This window comes from Phytophthora sojae, assembly GCF_000149755.1.
Source record: "Phytophthora sojae unplaced genomic scaffold PHYSOscaffold_2, whole genome shotgun sequence".
In the NCBI taxonomy this organism is placed as follows: Eukaryota; Oomycota; class Peronosporomycetes; order Peronosporales; family Peronosporaceae; genus Phytophthora; species Phytophthora sojae.
The window spans coordinates 4,836,870-4,856,359 of NW_009258116.1; the positions used below are offsets into that span (position 1 = coordinate 4,836,870).

General features: G+C 55.3%; 3 protein-coding genes across 3 annotated transcripts; all 3 read right to left on the minus strand.

The window, feature by feature from the left end:
• Positions 1-1,564: 1,564 nt before the first annotated feature.
• PHYSODRAFT_260223 (hypothetical protein) lies at positions 1,565-5,716 on the minus strand (the record flags this gene model as incomplete). Its single annotated transcript, XM_009521282.1, has 7 exons — positions 1,565-1,639; positions 1,680-2,935; positions 3,030-3,288; positions 3,360-3,752; positions 3,815-4,701; positions 4,801-5,596; positions 5,678-5,716. The coding sequence occupies 7 exons, from the start codon at positions 5,714-5,716 to the stop codon at positions 1,565-1,567; spliced, it is 3,705 nt and encodes a 1,234-aa protein (XP_009519577.1).
• Positions 5,717-10,271: 4,555 nt separating this feature from the next.
• PHYSODRAFT_296426 (hypothetical protein) lies at positions 10,272-11,018 on the minus strand (the record flags this gene model as incomplete). Its single annotated transcript, XM_009521283.1, has 1 exon — positions 10,272-11,018. The coding sequence occupies one exon, from the start codon at positions 11,016-11,018 to the stop codon at positions 10,272-10,274; it is 747 nt and encodes a 248-aa protein (XP_009519578.1).
• Positions 11,019-13,678: 2,660 nt separating this feature from the next.
• On the minus strand, positions 13,679-14,710 carry PHYSODRAFT_484724 (hypothetical protein; the record flags this gene model as incomplete). Its single annotated transcript, XM_009521284.1, has 1 exon — positions 13,679-14,710. One exon carries the CDS (start codon positions 14,708-14,710, stop codon positions 13,679-13,681), a length of 1,032 nt encoding a protein of 343 aa, XP_009519579.1.
• Between the last annotated feature and the right edge of the window lie 4,780 nt (positions 14,711-19,490).

Consider the following 19,490-nt stretch of genomic DNA (forward strand, 5'->3'; position numbering starts at 1 on the left):
ACTGCCCCTGGCCTGCCTTGGCTCAGTCTCCTCGACAGCATTGGCGTCTGCTTTTGATAGTGCTGCATCACCTGGGGCTCAAACTGAGCGACATGCCCTGCCACACTTCTGGCCGCAATGCAAAACAATCGGAGTTCCGGTGGTCGTATGGTCCGACGTTCCATCGACATGCTGCGGACCGCCGCTCGACACACCTCGGTCGCATACTTCTCGGCATCACCGGCATCTGCAGTAGCTAGTTCTGCGTCGTCCGAGGGTTCAACGTCAAGTGCAGTAGTCAGGGAACGTGCTATGACTCGTCCTGCCTCACACCATCCCTACGTCGGAACTTCGGTGGTCGTAAAGGAAGCAGGTATGGTTGCCCCAGCCTGAAGATCACGAATCGCTGCACCGCCAACGTCGGTACCACCTTGACTTGCTTCGTTATCACTCGGAGATAGTGTAGCTGTGTCGACCGTGACTTCGCTGCCTTCTTTCCACAGTTCCATCCGGACTTTCCGGTGGTCGTAACCAATTCGGGCTGTCTGCGGCTCGGGAACCACCGCACCAGAAACATCGGTGGCGCCTTCAGCTTCTTCCTATTTGGCGCGAGAAACCGTACCAGTGATGACCGTGGTTCGTGGTGCTCTTACAGCAAATACTCGGTGGTCGTAACGTAAAGTCTGGGTGCCCCAGCCTCCACCCGACGACTCGCCGTGTTGCAATCGTGTCGCACCAATTCTCGTTGAGGGTTCCCACAGTTTTCGCGCAGGCTACAGCATGTACCGCTGTCTTGAACGAGACTTACATGTCGGTCGTAGCTGTCCCAGATCCACTCGTATCTCCTCTTCATCATCAAATCCATACTTCGTCGCAAGCCGAGGTCCGGCGCACGGGCGCGAACTTTTTCCACGTTAATATCGGCGTCCGAAGCCTCGGTTACCCTCTGTTGAGCTTCATCCTTCTTCGTTTCATCTGCTGAGGTGCTGACCGAGGCATTCTGACATGACACTCCATCGTGATTCGTTCACATCACATGTAATATGCAAATTCCAGTAATTTCCTTCGTCTGTCACTGCGAGCTGGATAGCCCTCGCAGGCAGTTCAATCATCATCTCCAGTAGCTTCTTTCGTCTGTCGTCGCGAGCTGGGTTACCCACGCGAGCAGGTCAATCGTCGTTAACGTATGCAACTAGTCCTCGTCCGCGACTTGGGCCACGTGCAAACAAATCATGCTGCCCTCGCAACGCGTACATGTCACTACCAAAACGAACGATGTTCGGCTGCGCACAGGTTCATAATCTCAAGTCCGTTCCACTTCGAAAACTCGGCCAGCCCGCCACCGAGAATCAGCACTCGTGTCTTGGTTTACCTCGTTCCATGTAGGGCCAAATCCGTGTGGTAGGCTTCAGTCGAGGTGTTGGTAGACACTCCAGCGCGTTCTCGGTGAGATTAATCTTGTTTGCGACATGCCCTGAAACATCGTTCACGGTGTCATCACCTTCGCCAGACCCTTCTGCAACCATGGCATGCATGACCGAGATATAGGTCGCCTCCAGTAGCTGCTCGGGGTCATCGATCGCACTTACATCCGAATCATGGAATTCAGAGTCGGCGTCAGCGGTGGACGCTCCGGCTTCAGTAGGAACGTCGTTAGGCCCTGGGTCGTGTTCACCCCAGTCGACTTCGCTACTACACACCGCAGCCAGCGTTTCTCCTTGCTCCAGGCTGGACACAGCGGTCCCTGTTGGCAGGACGTCCCATGTAGTTGTCTCGGCCACTGCTACCACGTCGCGGTCATCCTCCGAACCGTCGTTCGTCACGCTGTCACCATCACTCAGCTCATCACTGGCTTCCGATGCCTCAACCGAGGCGTATGTCGCTCCCTGGCCGGTGGATTCAGCACCACTGTTCGGATTCACGGGCAGGCAACCCACTCGGCTAGGCGGCGAGTCTCCGGGTACGTCCGAGTCATACGACGCGCTGGCCTCGTCGTCCGAACCATCGTTCGACCCACCAGCACGATCCACATCGGTTGTATCAGCTCGAGCGACATCGACCGAGCCTTCACTGACCCTGGGGTCGTCGTCGTAGCCATGTACATCGGGTGACGAGTACTCATCATCCAACGGAGCTTGTTGACGGCCTTCTGGCCATGGCGGTGCATCCGGTGGCCTCGGCAGGATCTTTCGCGGCGTCGGGTAAGTTCGGCGCTCGACCGCAGGCGGCTGTTCAGCCAACCATTGCTCGTAGAGACGACATTCTCGTCCTTGCAGAGTCTCATCACGACTCGTTAAATAGGCCAACACCTGCCACTCTTTGTACTTGTTAGAGTCCAACCTCGCGTAGCCGGTCTCTCGCGGTAGTTCACCATGCGGTACCCACAGCACCACGGAGTCATGCTTGGCGCACTGTGCCGCTGTGGTCGTAATATTGGTGAGCCGTATCCACGTCGGCTGCCCCCGTCGAAACCTCGTCACGGTCGGCACGAGCTTGCCCGTGCGTCGTACCCACACATCGTACTCCGAACGAGGTAGACGCTGGCGCGGCAGTCGAAACTCTCGCCACTCGCGACCGGGTACGTATAAATCCTCGATCGGCCCACACGAAGGCTGCGTGCCGTAAGGTTCGTCATCTTCAGCACTCTGCGACTTTAGTAGTGGTACCATGACCTCGTCCGGAAGGCGTGCGGTGCCATGAAATAGATCCAGCCGGATTCCAGCCGGGATCATGAAGTCCATCCCAAGGACCACATCCACCCCGGCACTGTGATCCATTATCAACATTTCAAATTCGTAGACCTGCTCCCACCCGAGGGTGATCTTGACGAGCGCCCGTCGCCGGGTCTCGATCACCCCTGGGTTGATGCCGCGGACTTCGAGACTTCGTCCGTGGTCCCGGACTTCTCGCACACGTAGCCGCTTGGCGAAGCTGGCAGAAATCACGCTAACATTCGCTCCAGTGTCAAGGAGTATCCTCGTTCGCGCGTCGTCACTGCGTCATTGACCAAAGCCCTCATTCGCTTCCTCTTGTCGTATCGTTGGTCTCACCGGGCAGTAATTTCACCGCCCGAACGAGGTTCCGAGGTGGCCCCCTTATCTGGGCTAGACTTGTGATCAAAGCCTCGGTCGGGTGTCCATCACGTTCATCATCATCATCTTCATCAATACCAATCGCAACGAGACTTGCGTCCCGGTTCTCTCCATTTTCCGTCGGTTTCACACGTTCATTGTTCTTCAGGTCGTCCGGCCGTTTGCTTTCGCCTGCGAACGCGAACAGATAGTCCGCATCAACAGCAGGCTCAGCTAACTGTGGCAGCCCGATTGGGACCAACCCAGTTTCAGTTGGCGGGCTGCCTAGTTTAAATGGCTTCCATACACCAGGCTTTGCAGCTCTGGCGACAGATCCTTCTTGTCGACCTTGGACTTCAGGAGCTTGGTGAGCTCGTGGAGCGCTTCACACGTCCCAGCGTCGTGCACCTGTTTGCACAGTTTGCATAGCCGGTAGCAGAAGTGCACCGAGTGGGACGGGCTTCCGCACGCGGCACACGGCCCATACTGGCGTCGACCATCTCGTTCACGGTTGGACGGGCCTCCTCCGTTCCTGAAGCGTCGGTTATCAGACCGAGCGAACGTTCCTTCGGCTGCGGCCCTGCGCTCAGCATCGTTAGCAGCAGCGACATGTCCGGTAGACCCATCCGAGTCGTAATTAGCGTCTGAATCCTCGTCCGAGCGTTGGTCGTCCGAGTATTGGTGCTCATCCTCGAAGTAATCCTCGTTCGCCTCAGCATCACGTCGGGGGGGGGGGCGTATGGAGCCTCGTTGCGTGCACCGACCGAGCCTCCGACGTTCCATTCCGCCATCACATCGGCCAGCGCGTCAACCAAAGTGACTCGGAACTGGTACGGCGATCCATCGCGTCGGTCACGGCGACGTCGTTCGCGACGGCCTTCGTCGTGGTAGCGTCGTTCGCGGCGGTAGCCACCACGAGAATCCTCGTTCGACCTCGCATCGCGTCGACGTCCATCATCTTGACTCCGAGAGCGGCGGAATGACGATTCTCGGTTAGATTTGCGGTCACGGTGACGCAGGATGTCGTTGATCATGTCTTCGAGGTCATGGATGCTCTTGACCTGGACGTGGCACAGACGGTCTTCTAAGTTTCGGTCGTCACACGTGACCAAGAAGTGGTCCACGTGGTCCTTCGCGTCACGACCACCGTTTTCAAATTGCACACCGGCGTTGCGAGCGTAGCCGTTAAGCCGGTTGAGGTAGTCACAAACGTGTTCCTTGTCTTCCCGCTTGGCCGAGTAGTACCGAGCCTTCGCAGACTGGGAAAACTTCGAGCAATAGTACTTGATGAACGCCTCGCTCAGCAACTTCCACGTGCGTCTTGTCTTGCGTGGGAGCTGGCGACACCAGTGCAGGGCTCCATCCCTGAGCTTAAGTTCGAACGGCATACACCACTCGTTGGGTGGTGCATGCGTTCCCTTCATCTCATAGATGAACGTTCGGAGCCACTGCATGGAGTGCTCGCTCTTGTCGCGCGTTCCGTAGAACGGCTTGATGTTGGCGAGAGGCAAATGCGTGGCGATTTCGAGCTTTGGGGTTGATCTCTGGTTGTAGGTCGCGCTTAGCTCGCGCACCTGACGTGCCCATTCGCTCGGTAGGTCCCCTTCGTAGTAGTCGGGCCCGAGGTCGTCGTCGCTGTCCGACGAATCATCTTGGAGGTCGTAACGTCGGCCGGACCGACGACCGGTCGCTCAGCGCGTGCCAGGCGTGGCGAATGAAGCTTCGTTCTCCCTAGCCAGACGTTCACTACGTTCCGTAGATCGTGGAGTTACCATGTGCGAGTCTTGCATGTACGGCGAAGCCTCGCCCTTGACTGCGAAGACTCCGTCATCCGTGGCTGCCTTCCGAGGGGTCGCTGGTAGCGGGACCTTGGAGGGGTCAACCGCTCCCGGGGCCGAACGAAGCTTCGTTGAGCCTCGGTCTGCCACCCCAAAGGCCTCACGTAACTTCTTCCTCCACTTGGTAAGAGCCTTGGCGGCGGTGGTTGGCGTCCAGCTCGCAAGAGCAGCTTCGGTCGGGAGGATCTGAGGTTCGCACCCCATCGCCCGCAGGAGGCCCACAGTGTTCTGAGCGACCTGCCGAGTGCTCGTTGAGTTGATCGGTGTTGCCAAAGCCCCTCCGAGGTCCATCCAGATGGCCTGGCGGACCTGCTTCGGTGAGAACAACTGCATCCACTCGCTCTTGGTCTTCATCAGCTCCAGGCATCGGCCTAGATCCTTGTTGGCCGCCGGGGTATCGCCGTTGAGGGGAGGACGAGTGCCAACAGTCTTGGAGGTTGCCCCTCCTATCGTCACCGAGGCTCTGAAACCCTCGGTCGCACCGTCATCCGCGTCATAGGCGGGCTCGGGGCCCGGCATGTCGTTGAACGTTTCGGAGAGGTCGCGGGTGATCGACCTCGATCCTCCACTGCGGCCCGCCGACACAACCGCAGCTTCCGAAGTCTCGGACGTCACAGTCCTGACATCCCAGTCATCGTCTTCCTCATCTTCCTTGGCGTCCGAGGAATCAATCGCCGTGTCGTAGCTCACCGAGCGCTCGTCGATCGACTACATCCGATCCGTCGCTGGGGCCGAGAACGAACTCCCGGAGAGCATCGAAGCCTCGTTGCGCGTTCCACTCGACTTCACCGGCGTCGCTGGTACCGCTGACTTGACTCCTTTCGCCATCTTCACACGTCTTCTTCTTCTTCTTGTCTTGTCTTGTCTTGTCTTGTCTTCTCTTCTCTTCTCTTCTTCTTCTCCTCTTTGCTCGTTGGGGTAAGACCTACAACAACCCAGACACACCGAAGGTCGCACCAATCCCGGGTCGCGGCACCAGTTGTGGTGTGGTAATACCATTAAAATTCTCCTCTACCAAAAGGTATTAGAGACACCAACAACACGCTAACCCGCAAAGGTAAGCGCTTATTAGATCAAAACCTGAAGACCAGGAACGATCCCTTACACCGGGTCGGTTGCAAGCGCCTCTGTGCACCTTAGGTTGTCTTCGGTCAACCCAAAAACCTGTACCACTAGCCACGAGCTTAGGCTAGGATACTATGTAGCGCTTTCGCGCAACCCCACTGCAGTCCCTCAGAAAGGAAGGGTACCGGCGTGTTAGGCCTTATACAGGGGGACCAAGGTAAAACCTCGGTAGGTAGACTAATACACTCAGGGACACTCTAATCCCACAAATATATACCGAACGATACTCTAATACCGTTCCTGCCTCTCCGGCCACGCCAACTCTTGGCGCTACCAAGGAAACTCTCGGTCAATGCACGATAAGCTCCCCGACAGGCATCCACACGCAGCCGAGCGTGTCCAGGCACTACAATAAGCTAGCTACACTTACCGAAGTCGGACTTGACCCTTGTTGGCTTTGGGGGAAGACTGTCTTTCTATTACTGAGTTTTCTGAGGCCCTGGGGGCCTCGTTCTGGTCATCCTATGATGAGTCCTATGTCCTATACAAATATCTAGTGTGAACGATCGCAATAAGGCGATTCCGGACACATCAAATGACGACCGCGGCTACACTAATAAGTGCGGCCGAAGTACGTAACTAAATGCATCTGTACCTAAAAGTGGGTACCATGAAGCCTCGTTCGGGGTTGTATTAGGACCCGACGAAGCTTCTGCCACTATCTGCCACTCCAACGAGGATAATGTCGTCAGCTTAACCAAAGCAGCCACTTCCATCTCGCACTTGGCTACTCCTTGATTGTACCTTGATTCTTGGGCGACGGGCAATCGCTCCGGTAATATCCATTTTCCGATACCACACCAATGCACCCACGGTCGACGATCAGTTCGTACCGGGCGGGTGGTACACGTCTTGCAGTTTACATGATGCCACTCCAGACACACCGCGCACACTACGGCACCTTGGCGCCGATTGCACTAGCTACACGCTCGGCCGGGAGGTTGGAGCTCTCCTCTTGCCATGACTTCGTCATAGTTTCGCGACGATCGATTAAATGCTTCCCTGATTAAATCTCTGCTCATTACACCAGTAACGCCTCCAATAGATGTATCACTCCAGATAATCACTCGGTCTTTGGCCGACCTACCTCCGCGTCGACGAAGATACACCACTTCTACTGGTACGCATATATTGGCTAGTTCCGATCCAATTTCACCTGGGCGTGGTTTCCACACACCGCTGTTGGGGCGCGTCTCCTGCCACCACTGAACATTGATGTCTAGGCCATGACCATGGGGGTTGTCGCTTACTATATCGTCAACGCGTTTTCCAAGTTCATAACCGCGCATTTCCAATACCTCGCCCGTGATATCAAATTCGTTCGCAATGAAAAACTGACCAGGGCCTACGTCCATCGTATGAATCTGTAGATAACTTGTGTCTACTGGGATTCGTCCGACCGGCGTTATCAGCTCTCTGGTAGGGTTCTGGCACAGTACGGCTTTGATGTCATCCTCTATCGCCTTGTAATCGCCAACTTGCTGGCGCGACCAGCGGAATTTTCGTTGTAACGAGGTCGGTTGCTCTAGCCGCGTACCAGATGTGTTGGCGATATCTCCAACATAGCGCACTTTGTGGGGGTACTTGAGGTTGTAGCGAAGTAGCCGTGCTCGGAGATCTTCTGTCAACTCGTTCCAAATTGGCCGATCGTTTGGTCGATTAGTCGTACAGGCTTGGGGGTTCTCCCAAGTAACATCCACCTTCGTTCCAACTGCGACCACCGCGCGGATAGTTTGGTGGATTGACCAGGGCGATCCCCAGAAAATTGCCGACGATGTGCCGTCACCTCTGTGACCTGGAGTTTATATCGGATGCTGATTGGTGGATGACTTGGATACGGCGCGGCTGTACCCGTGTGACATGGATGGCGACTGTGGGAGAGAAGTGATTTCTCGGGATGAATCCAGCGTCTGACCGCAGATGGGCCCAACTGGCTGGAAGTGTGAATCCTGGGAGTGCACGCCCATAATTTCAGAAAACATTCAGTCCAGCCGCGGACTTTCCCTTACGATGAGTGCCTAAAGTCTGGCAGAAAGTGTCTCTGGAGAATGTATCCCAGAGTACGCCTCATCTTGCTGTGGCTCAGAGTGCCCCAGAGGATCAAATTACCCTGAGAATCAACCCACTACTACCATGATCATGCGCAGGAGGCCACTAAACCCACTAAAAGTGTGGTTTTGAGGAGATACACACGAGTCTGCACTGCAGCAGACTTGTTACCCAGAGTGCCGCACGGAAAACCTAGAGTGCCGCACGATGACCCAGAGTTCAAATCCCTGAGTGCAGGTGACCCAGAGTTCCAAAGATGATTCCCTGGGTTTGGACCATAAATCCAGACTCTCTATACTGAACTTAAGTGTTTCCCGAGCCAACACCCAAGAATCCCCACAGTTCCCCAAGATTCCTCAGAATTCCCAGGATTTCAGAAGATGACCCTGAGTGTCACCTGGTTTTCAGGGATTCGAGTCAGTTCGAAGCCAGTCTGCAATCAAAATGATGCGTGACCTTGAAGAACCGTCATGGATGCACAGACTGGATACTTTCGAGGAGTCGAGAGGGAGTCCTGTACCATACTAAACCAAGTCTAAGGACCCACAATTGGCACTTTCGACGCCGTGCGACAATGGATTCGCAAGCCGATCGCAAGATTGGACCGCTGATCCCAAGGTATACTCAAGACAAGACATTTTGACCCCAAGCATAGTGAACATAAGATATTTGCCCGAAGAAGAGAGAGAGAGAAGTAGCTGATAAAAACCAAACAGAGTTCCTTTTACCCTGTACTGCGCAAGTGACTTCGGCCAAGCCTGCCGACGGAAATCCGGAGGACCCGAGACTACGACCGCGGGACGCTAAGGGCACATCAACGGCGAAGGACAGCCGTCTGTGTGGGCTCCATCAAACTCAAGTCCAGTTAGGTGGTGACCAGCGACGGCCTTGAGCTTCCTGGGGTGATCCATCTATTCCATATCCTAGTTGGGTCACTTGCTGTGCTCGTGGTAGCCCATTTCATATTATTCCAGAGGGTATTCTGGGGTGCTAGGTAGTCGCCTCCAGGATTTTGTATTGACTGCTTGTGTGAAGGGAAGGTAACTGATAGTGATTGTATTTTCCTCCTTTATTGGAGGTGGTGCGCGTTTGTGTGAGTCTCAGGGGAGCTAGGCCCCTGAATTTCAGACTCGAGTGAGCCTAGTGTGTGTGTGTGACCCACCGTCCAAGGGTCCAAAAGAATAAGTGACGGCTAGTTGTAGTGTTTGTATACTCTGTATTTGTTGGTTTTATCGAGCTAGGAGGGCATTTGGGTAAGGTGTCTTCTGAGTTCCAAGTCCCAGAGTTGACTGAAATCCTGGACCCTGAATTCGTGATATTCTGGGTTTCAAGGGATCTGATTCTCTGGGTTTGCCTTTTGGTGTGGAGGTGCGTTCTGAAGTAGACGTGCGCTCCCGCACTTCTTCGAGGCTACATTTACAACCGGTGGAGTGCCGTTCCGTCGAAGACAAACGAGCCGACAGGGATTACACAAGGTACCCACGCCAACCAAGGAGTGTGATTCTCAGGGTTTAAAGCTTTGCGGCTGCGAATCTCTGGGTCTATCTTCTTGCTGTTGACTCTCAAGTCGATTCTCTGGGTCTACCCCTGGGAAACAGTCTTGGGCTGCGCTATACGACCCCCCCCCTGGGCGACAAAGGTTTCATCGGCCTCGTCTCAGGATCGAGCGCTGGGGGTGGCTGGGGGGATCCATCGGCATTTGAAGCGGGTGGCACGTTAACCCGTATTGGATCTGGTACATTTAGAATGCCTCCATTAGCAAGTGGTAGGCTGACAAGTGGGGTGAGTTCATCACTCGGATGGCTAGCTGAGCTCGTGCCACGTTACACATGTCTTCAAAGCTGGCGAGGCCAAGGCCCTGTGTCTCGTCGTGAAACACATCTTTAGGTGTGCTATGAGGTAGTTTAAGGACGTGCTTCGCCACCCGTCGAATTAGAATATCGACGTACTTTGCAATCTTGTGGGAAGTATTTAGTTGCGTTCGATACTGTACGCGAGGTAGCCACACGTGGTTCACAATATTCTGGAGTTGGTCATGGGTTAGCTGTAGATGGGTTATTATGTCTGCCTCGCGTCTCAACGCATTCCACACAGGTGCGAAGGTTGCGCTCCATACGTCATCGGTGCTTTGGATAGTACCCAGGTGCTTGAATCCCTCTGCTGGACTTACAATCGTCACCGCCCTCGGTTGGCCAGTGCCATCATGCAGCTAGACGGTGGCACTAGCGCTACGCTCGGTGGGCGTATACTGGAGCAGAAACGACTTAGAAGCACCGAAAACCCCACCAGTTCCGTGAATTCCCGTAAAAACATTTGAGACAGCGACTCGATGCTCAATGCCTGATCGGGTCGTTGCAACATCAATGACATCGTCCACCAATACGGTAGAAGCGATCTGATGCGGCTCCGCGCCTTGCGAGTGCGTAATTATTACAGCATCAGGCCCTTGGTCTTGACGCTGCATCAAGACATCCATGTAGTAGCCGATGTGCCGGATGGAGAGCACCGATCCCTGGCCTAAGCCGAATTCGCGCGTCCCGCTAGACACCCATCCAAACGCAGTCCGAATATCAATTTCACCAGGACCGAGAAATCCCATCAGAATGTCATATAAAAGTTTTGGGACCCCAATTCGTTTGTAGATGTATGCCATTACCCAACGTGGGATCCGGTCGTAACATTTCTCACAATTTTTGCTTAACAGGTATAGTGGCTCCTTCCTCAGAACGGCTCTGTCGAGGAGCAGTGTAGTCGCAAGCGCAGCATCTTGGACATTCTTGTCTCTTTGGAACCCGTGCTGCATTGGGTGGTTTGGAACACGAGTCTCCAAGTAGCAGCTGATTGCTGTTAATAGGCGAGTCGCGAGTGAGCTTTGGACGGTAATCGGCCTCCACGGCGGGAGCCCCTGGCGCTCCCACACTCCCGTGGCGTGAGAGGGCTTGGGAAGGAAGACCATTTGGCGGTGGTTAAGAATTTCCGGAACTACCCCAGTGCGCAGTATTGTATTGAAGATCAGTCGTTATCTCTCGCGTACACTGGCGGGCGCTGCTATCCATAGTTCTTGTGGAATGCCTCCATATCCTGGGGCGACGCCTTTATTTGCCATTCGATCAACTTGTTGCTGCAGAGTCTCGTCATAAGTAAAGTCACCCCATTCATCCCCTGGTCCACAGAATGCGTCACGGTGAGTTCCACCAGCTTTGATTTCGTCCAATAGCCACGTTCTTATAAACTCTGGCAGTTCACTTTCTGCCTCCACTGTGTCTGCAGTGAGGTGCATCGGCTCTGCTGTTTTTTCGTGTGGGGGAACCCACGAGTTCAACAAATCTACCATAGATGATGTTACGGCCTGCTTGGTTTCTTCGTACGTAAAGTGTGGCACTTCCCCAACTAGACCACCTTGAATGTGCACCGGCGGGAGCTGAGTGTGTATGGTAGACCGGAGAAATTGGCGCAACTGTCCCGAATTCATCCAATGTTTTCGTTTGAGCCGCGAACATTTCCCTCTTTGACGCTGGCGCCAGCTTCAACGAGTTCGTATTACGCTCTGCCACAGTTTCCAACCTTTGTTTAGCCACTCATGCATTCCAGGTAGGGTGCCTGGAGGTTGCGTGTTTCGCCACGCGCTCAAAGCTTGGGCCCCCGCGCTGTGAGGGCTGCTATCCGTAACACGCTGAGGGAAGTGAGGCGAGGCCGATGAAACCTTTGTCGCCCAGGGGGGGGGGTCGTATAGCGCAGCCCAAGACTGTTTCCCAGGGGTAGACCCAGAGAATCGACTTGAGAGTCAACAGCAAGAAGATAGACCCAGAGATTCGCAGCCGCAAAGCTTTAAACTCTGAGAATCACACTCCTTGGTTGGCGTGGGTACCTTGTGTAATCCCTGTCGGCTCGTTTGTCTTCGACGGAACGGCACTCCACCGGTTGTAAATGTAGCCTCGAAGAAGTGCGGGAGCGCACGTCTACTTCAGAACGCACCTCCACACCAAAAGGCAAACCCAGAGAATCAGATCCCTTGAAACCCAGAATATCACGAATTCAGGGTCCAGGATTTCAGTCAACTCTGGGACTTGGAACTCAGAAGACACCTTACCCAAATGCCCTCCTAGCTCGATAAAACCAACAAATACAGAGTATACAAACACTACAACTAGCCGTCACTTATTCTTTTGGACCCTTGGACGGTGGGTCACACACACACACTAGGCTCACTCGAGTCTGAAATTCAGGGGCCTAGCTCCCCTGAGACTCACACAAACGCGCACCACCTCCAATAAAGGAGGAAAATACAATCACTATCAGTTACCTTCCCTTCACACAAGCAGTCAATACAAAATCCTGGAGGCGACTACCTAGCACCCCAGAATACCCTCTGGAATAATATGAAATGGGCTACCACGAGCACAGCAAGTGACCCAACTAGGATATGGAATAGATGGATCCTCGGGCGATCTCAGCGTGGACCAAGCGATCCGTAAGTTCCTGGATCTGGCGACGCGCGTCCAGGTCACGTTGTTCCCTGAGGCGCTCGCGCTGCAAGGCATCCAGGCGTTCTCTGGCGAGAAACTCGCGTTGCTCCTGTTCCATGCGGGCCTGCCACTCCTGCTGTTGTCGCAAGACGTTCAGCTCGATTTGGGCGGGCCCAGACCTCGCGGACACGGACGAAACTGACCCAAGATTCCTGGATCCACTCGAGCGGCTCGACGCAGATGATTTTCTGGATTTCGTCGAGCGTCGAGAGCGCACCTCGCTCTTAGAGCTCTGGTGTTGACTCCGCTCATCGGCGCTGACATCCCTTGGACCACCAAATCCAGCAATCGGGGCAGAAACCCTGAGTTTCGGCTCGGGAGTCGTGGCTGAAATCCTGGGGAGACCGGCCTTCCTGGGTGCGATCTCTGCGTCAGAGTGCACCGACGATGCCATCTAAACGTCATCTTGGTCGACTGACACAATACGCGACGGGATGACTGTCCGCGTGACCTGAAATCCAAGATCACCGGCAGCTGCAAAGCCACCGGCACTCTGGGCCACAAGCGCTAGAGCTCCAACTCGTTGTCCAAGCGACATCATCGACGAAGACGAAGAGCTACCATAAGACGTTTGAACGCCCGAGGCAGTACTCTCATCCGAAGCGCGCGAGGTACCGATGACACTTGGCACCGCGCCTGGGGTAGCGTCCTTGGCTTCCGCCTCCAGAGAATCACGTCCATTGGACATGGAATTCAGGGGAGTGGAATTCTGAAGCGAGGCACCAGTCGAAGACTTGTACGCTGGAAGAGAGGACAGCGACGGTGTAGACAGCGCGGATGGCGTTGACGGGACTTGTGGCCGAGGCGGTACATGCTGAGTACGCTTGGATCGTGGCTCACCATCACTCGACCCTCGTGGGCTCCGTGAAATCCGGAGTCCAGTGACTCTGAATCTCAGGACAAACTGTCGGCTCAGTAGATCCGCATCGTAGTCCGTCATCAATAGATCACCGTCTCCATCTTCCTTGTGGTAGTCCAGTCTTGGTGCTTGCTCTTGGGCGCTTGGTGCGGCGTGATCTTCGGAGTTTACCTTGAAAGGCACACCAGCTATCACCAATCTCCACTCGACCAGTTCCACAGCGATGAAATTCTAGGTTTCCTCCATGACAGAGCGCACCAGACTTTCTGGAATCCTGGAAGCACGCGTCGAAGACCAGCCAGGGATCAAATTGGCAAACTCAAATCCGGCTTCGAAGAACAGAGTCTGCAGAATGGCGACGCATTCGCGGGTGGTCATGATACTCTGGGGAATCGTAGTCGCCATGAGGTCCTGAGCAGTTCCGACGCCCCACCGGGCGAGGTGAAACTCAGAGATCCAGGCTTCATCTTGATTCTCCAGAGACAAACGCCACTTGAGGTAGTCTCCCGTTGCGTATGCGGCCGCGAAGTACGAGTTGGCATCCGGTTTCGGAGTCGGCCACTCATAAACGACACTTGGCGGCGTCACCTTCCCAGGATTCACCTCTTCCCAGCGTCGAACTTCACGTCGAACGTACAGCACCATGCTCCCGGCGTCCAACGCCGCTGCTCCCGATTCCGGAGCAGGCGCAGCAGCTTCCCGGATGTCGCTTTCAGGCGTCTTCCTGGGTGCCGCCTGCGAACTTGGCGCTGAAACTCTGGGTTCAGGTGGTGCGAACCCAGAATTCACCTTGGAACTCTGAGTCTTCGCCTCCTCCTTTGCTCGCACGGGCTCCGACTTCACTTCCACAACAGACTCGTCCGAAGATGAGACCAAGTCAATCACCTCCGGAGGCTCAACCGCATTGGCGCCTCCCTCAGACGCCTGAGCACCACCCTCGCGGGTGTGTTCCTCTGGGACTTCAGGAATCCGCGACCCAGAATTCACCTCCGTCGAACCTTGGAACCCAGGGGAAACTTCTTCCTCCTGAGTTTGCGATCCAGCGGCAGGCTGACCTTGGACTGCAGACGCCTCGACGCCCCCACCTTGCACTGCCTCGCTCTCGCAAGCAGCCTTCTTCGCCTTCCGAGCGTCGCGGACGACTATTTCCAGGTCCTTATGCTCCTCAGGCTCCATACCTTGAACACGACGCGACTGACGTGACGCCTCACCGCGTCCTCCGTCACCGCGTCCACTCTTCTTCGCCCCTCGTCCTCCAGGCATCTTGGTAGCTTGAAGTTGACGGGTACTCAACACTTCTTCAACACTTGATTCCGGTGAAATCCTCGACAATCGAATCCGGGCACGCGCACCAGCTGAGGCGAGGCCGATGAAACCTTTGTCGCCCAGGGGGGTTCGTATAGCGCAGCCCAAGACTGTTCCCCAGGGGTAGACCCAGAGAATCGACTTGAGAGTCAACCGCAAGAAGATAGACCCAGAGATTCGCAGCCGCAAAGCTTTAAACCCTGAGAATCACACTCCTTGGTTGGCGTGGGTACCTTGTGTAATCCCTGTCGGCTCGTTTGTCTTCGACGGAACGGCACTCCACCGGTTGTAAATGTAGCCTCGAAGAAGTGCGGGAGCGCACGTCTACTTCAGAACGCACCTCCACACCAAAAGGCAAACCCAGAGAATCAGATCCCTTGAAACCCAGAATATCACGAATTCAGGGTCCAGGATTTCAGTCAACTCTGGGACTTGGAACTCAGAAGACACCTTACCCAAATGCCCTCCTAGCTCGATAAAACCAACAAATACAGAGTATACAAACACTACAACTAGCCGTCACTTATTCTTTTGGACCCTTGGACGGTGGGTCACACACACACACTAGGCTCACTCGAGTCTGAAATTCAGGGGCCTAGCTCCCCTGAGACTCACACAAACGCGCACCACCTCCAATAAAGGAGGAAAATACAATCACTATCAGTTACCTTCCCTTCACACAAGCAGTCAATACAAAATCCTGGAGGCGACTACCTAGCACCCCAGAATACCCTCTGGAATAATATGAAATGGGCTACCACGAGCACAGCAAGTGACCCAACTAGGATATGGAATAGATGGATCACCCCAGGAAGCTCAAGGCCGTCGCTGGTCACCACCTAACTGGACTTGAGTTTGATGGAGCCCACACAGACGGCTGTCCTTCGCCGTTGATGTGCCCTTAGCGTCCCGCGGTCGTAGTCTCGGGTCCTCCGGATTTCCGTCGGCAGGCTTGGCCGAAGTCACTTGCGCAGTACAGGGTAAAAGGAACTCTGTTTGGTTTTTATCAGCTACTTCTCACTCTCTCTTCTTCGGGCAAATATCTTATGTTCACTATGCTTGGGGTCAAAATGTCTTGTCTTGAGTATACCTTGGGATCAGCGGTCCAATCTTGCGATCGGCTTGCGAATCCATTGTCGCACGGCGTCGAAAGTGCCAATTGTGGGTCCTTAGACTTGGTTTAGTATGGTACAGGACTCCCTCTCGACTCCTCGAAAGTATCCAGTCTGTGCATCCATGACGGTTCTTCAAGGTCACGCATCATTTTGATTGCAGACTGGCTTCGAACTGACTCGAATCCCTGAAAACCAGGTGACACTCAGGGTCATCTTCTGAAATCCTGGGAATTCTGAGGAATCTTGGGGAACTGTGGGGATTCTTGGGTGTTGGCTCGGGAAACACTTAAGTTCAGTATAGAGAGTCTGGATTTATGGTCCAAACCCAGGGAATCATCTTTGGAACTCTGGGTCACCTGCACTCAGGGATTTGAACTCTGGGTCATCGTGCGGCACTCTAGGTTTTCCGTGCGGCACTCTGGGTAACAAGTCTGCTGCAGTGCAGACTCGTGTGTATCTCCTCAAAGCCACACTTTTAGTGGGTTTAGCGGCCTCCTGCGCATGATCATGGTAGTAGTGGGTTGATTCTCAGGGTAATTTGATCCTCTGGGGCACTCTGAGCCACAGCAAGATGAGGCGTACTCTGGGATACATTCTCCAGAGACACTTTCCGCCAGACTTTAGGCACTCATCGTAAGGGAAAGTCCGCGGCTGGACTGAATGTTCTCTGAAATTATGGGCGTGCACTCCCAGGATTCACACTTCCAGCCAGTTGGGCCCATCTGCGGTCAGACGCTGGATTCATCCCGAGAAATCACTTCTCTCCCACAGTCGCCATCCATGTCACACGGATACAGCCGCGCCGTATCCAAGTCATCCACCAATCAGCATCCGATACAAACTCCAGGTCACAGAGGTGACGACACATCGTCGGCAATTTTCTGGGGACCGCCTCGTGTCAACCGCCCCTCCTGGTCCGGGTCCATCAAAGAGGAAATCGCTCCGAACTGGTGAACCATGGCCAGTCCACAAAAACACACAGGTCTATCCACCGTCGACTTCGATACGGCCGTTGCACTCTGTCGACTCTCAGGATTTCACTCACTTTGGCGGCACCCTGTCTCCCAAACGGTTGGTCAGGACCTATCTTCAAGGTTCTCCTTTCAAACGTAAAAACTCCAATGGGCAATGCGCGGTCACATCGCCATTTCGCAGATCGTCAACATGGCGGAGAGCGCGACTTCGGACGGCAAGCAAGCGACGGCGCCAGCTCAAGGCACGGCGCCCCCCGGCAGCGCGCCACCTCCGACACAGCAGCGCACCGGCGACGCCCCTGCGAGCACCGCATCAGCAGGCGGCGGCACCGGCCAGGCGGGTAACTCAGCGTCCGGCGACACTTCGACGGGCAGCACCAAGACGGGCGTGACCAAGCGCGTCTCCTTCTCCAGCGCCACCGGCAAGACCTCCGACGCGGACATGCGCGAGGCCGATGGCAACGCCTCGACTGACGCTGCAACCCAGGAAACTGGTGACGCGAACTTAGAGTCCAAGGCTCCAGACGCAGGCGGCGTGACTCCTGACGTGGACATGGAGGGCGCCCCTGAGTTCAAGTTACCACGACACGCTACGCTAGAGGACGTCAGGGGACTCATCTTCGCAGGCATGCTTCGGCAGGAGGAGGTCGATCCCCCTGACTTCCTGGTCCCTAAACGCCCCCCGCACTGGAAACTGCCGGCTCCGCCGAATCTCAAGACCAACGCGTATCTCGCGGGGGTCCCAGGGGTCGTGAACGACATTCGCGCGGGCGCGTTCGCCATGGAAGGCTACGGCGGCGCGACCACGTTGGTCGGCTTCGAGGAGCTCTCCGACGAGGATCTTCAGGGGTTGAAGGAAGTCTGTGGCGCCGACGCTGGGATCGATGTCCTGTGTCCACGTCGTTCGCCTCTTTCAGCGTTCGAACTGGACAATACCCTGAATTCCATCGGTATTCGACGCGAGATGGCCTCACTCCTGCGTCACTTCAACAGCACAAGGCTCGCTGAGCGCGTGTTCAAGATGACCGGTTACCTGCGTCGAGTCCTCGGGGCCTACCGAAACATGCGTTCTCTGGCTGACTCTCAGCAGGGTTTCACCGCCACTCAGGAAGTAGTCGACACGCGACGCAAGTACAAGGAACTGAAGCGCGCCTGGAAATTCACGTGCGACTACTGGTTCCTGGAGGTCCAAGAGGCCCTGGGCAAGGTGGATGACGCTGAGTCCAAGTACAAAGTCGCGCTGGGCGAGCAGAAGACGCGGTATCAAGACGAGATTGATTCTCTGGAGTCCGAGAAGGCGCAACTCAAGGCGCGCCTTGCCGACTCTGAGGCACAAGTGCGAATCCTGAAATCGCGTCTTGAGTCAGCCACCGTGGACCCCTGGAAGTTCTCCGATTTCCTTCAAGAGCACACAGACTTCACGGGTAATTGGCGCCTCCGCGACCTCTTCAAGCTCTGCATCAAGGACTCGAAGCCTCCCGAATCCTGGGACACTGTCATCAACGTCACGGCCATGGACAAGCGCAAGGCTGCGGTGGCCCCGTACCCAGAGAAAAGCACGCGTATGCCTCCGTCTTCAGGGTCTGGATCGTCCGGCCGTCCTGAAATTCTGGATCTCACGGGTCCTGGTAGCAAGCCTCGCAGCAGTTCGAAGACTGGGGGCAAAACTCAGGATTCCAAGAAATCTCAGGGTTCCAAGAAGGGTCAAGGCTCCAGAAAATCACGGGACTCTAAGGCGCCAGACACACAGTCGAAGTGCGCGAGCTCAAAGGTTCACAAGGTTCAGCGTCGTCCCAAGAGTCATCAACCTGGCCGGGACTCTGTGCGTCGCGCCGGCGAAAAGGCTGTGGTGTCCGAGGAGGCCGCGCACACGATGCTCCCTGGGGGTGTCGTCTGGAAGGAAGTTCGGCCAGACGTACGTCAGGCCATTCTTGCTGGGCTCAAGTACGACACAGCCATGGAGTGGATTGGCAGCGACCGTGCGGCTCACGGGCACTTCAGGCAGCCGCAGCTGATCAAGATGCTCGTGAGCATGATGTACTGGCGTCGTCTTGACCTGACTCCCTGGAGCAAGTATGTCCCTGAAGCCTACTACGAAATGGCAGACGAGCGTCTGGACAGGTGCCTTCGACGCGGTGATGTGCCATCACCCTGGGGGAACCTCGATGACCACATGGTGTACCCTGATGAGGACGCCGATTCCACGATGGACGACATCGAGAACGACCCGGACTACCAGCCTCCCGCCCAGGAACCTGAGGAGAGCGCCTCTAGTAATAGCTCTGAAGAGGAGGAGGAGGAGGTCGCCCCTGAAACTCTGGAGGACATCGAGGACGCAGAGGACGACGACGACGCAGAGGACGACAATGGGGTAGAAGAACCCCTGGAAGTCAAGCCTCCTGCTAAGCGCCCCCGTTCTGAATCATGCAAGAAACCTCAGGGTTCCAACTCGAAGTCGAAGAAGAAACGTCGCACGGGAAACAAGACAGACACTTCTGCCACTCAGGGTTCTAGTGGTACTCAGGAGTCCAAGGCTACATCACGCTCCAAGCATCCGTCGACGCTCGTGCGGAAATCGTGCTCGGAGCTCACTTCAAGTGAGTTGATGACGGCCGAAGACCCTGAGAACAACGAGACCTCCTGGTGCAT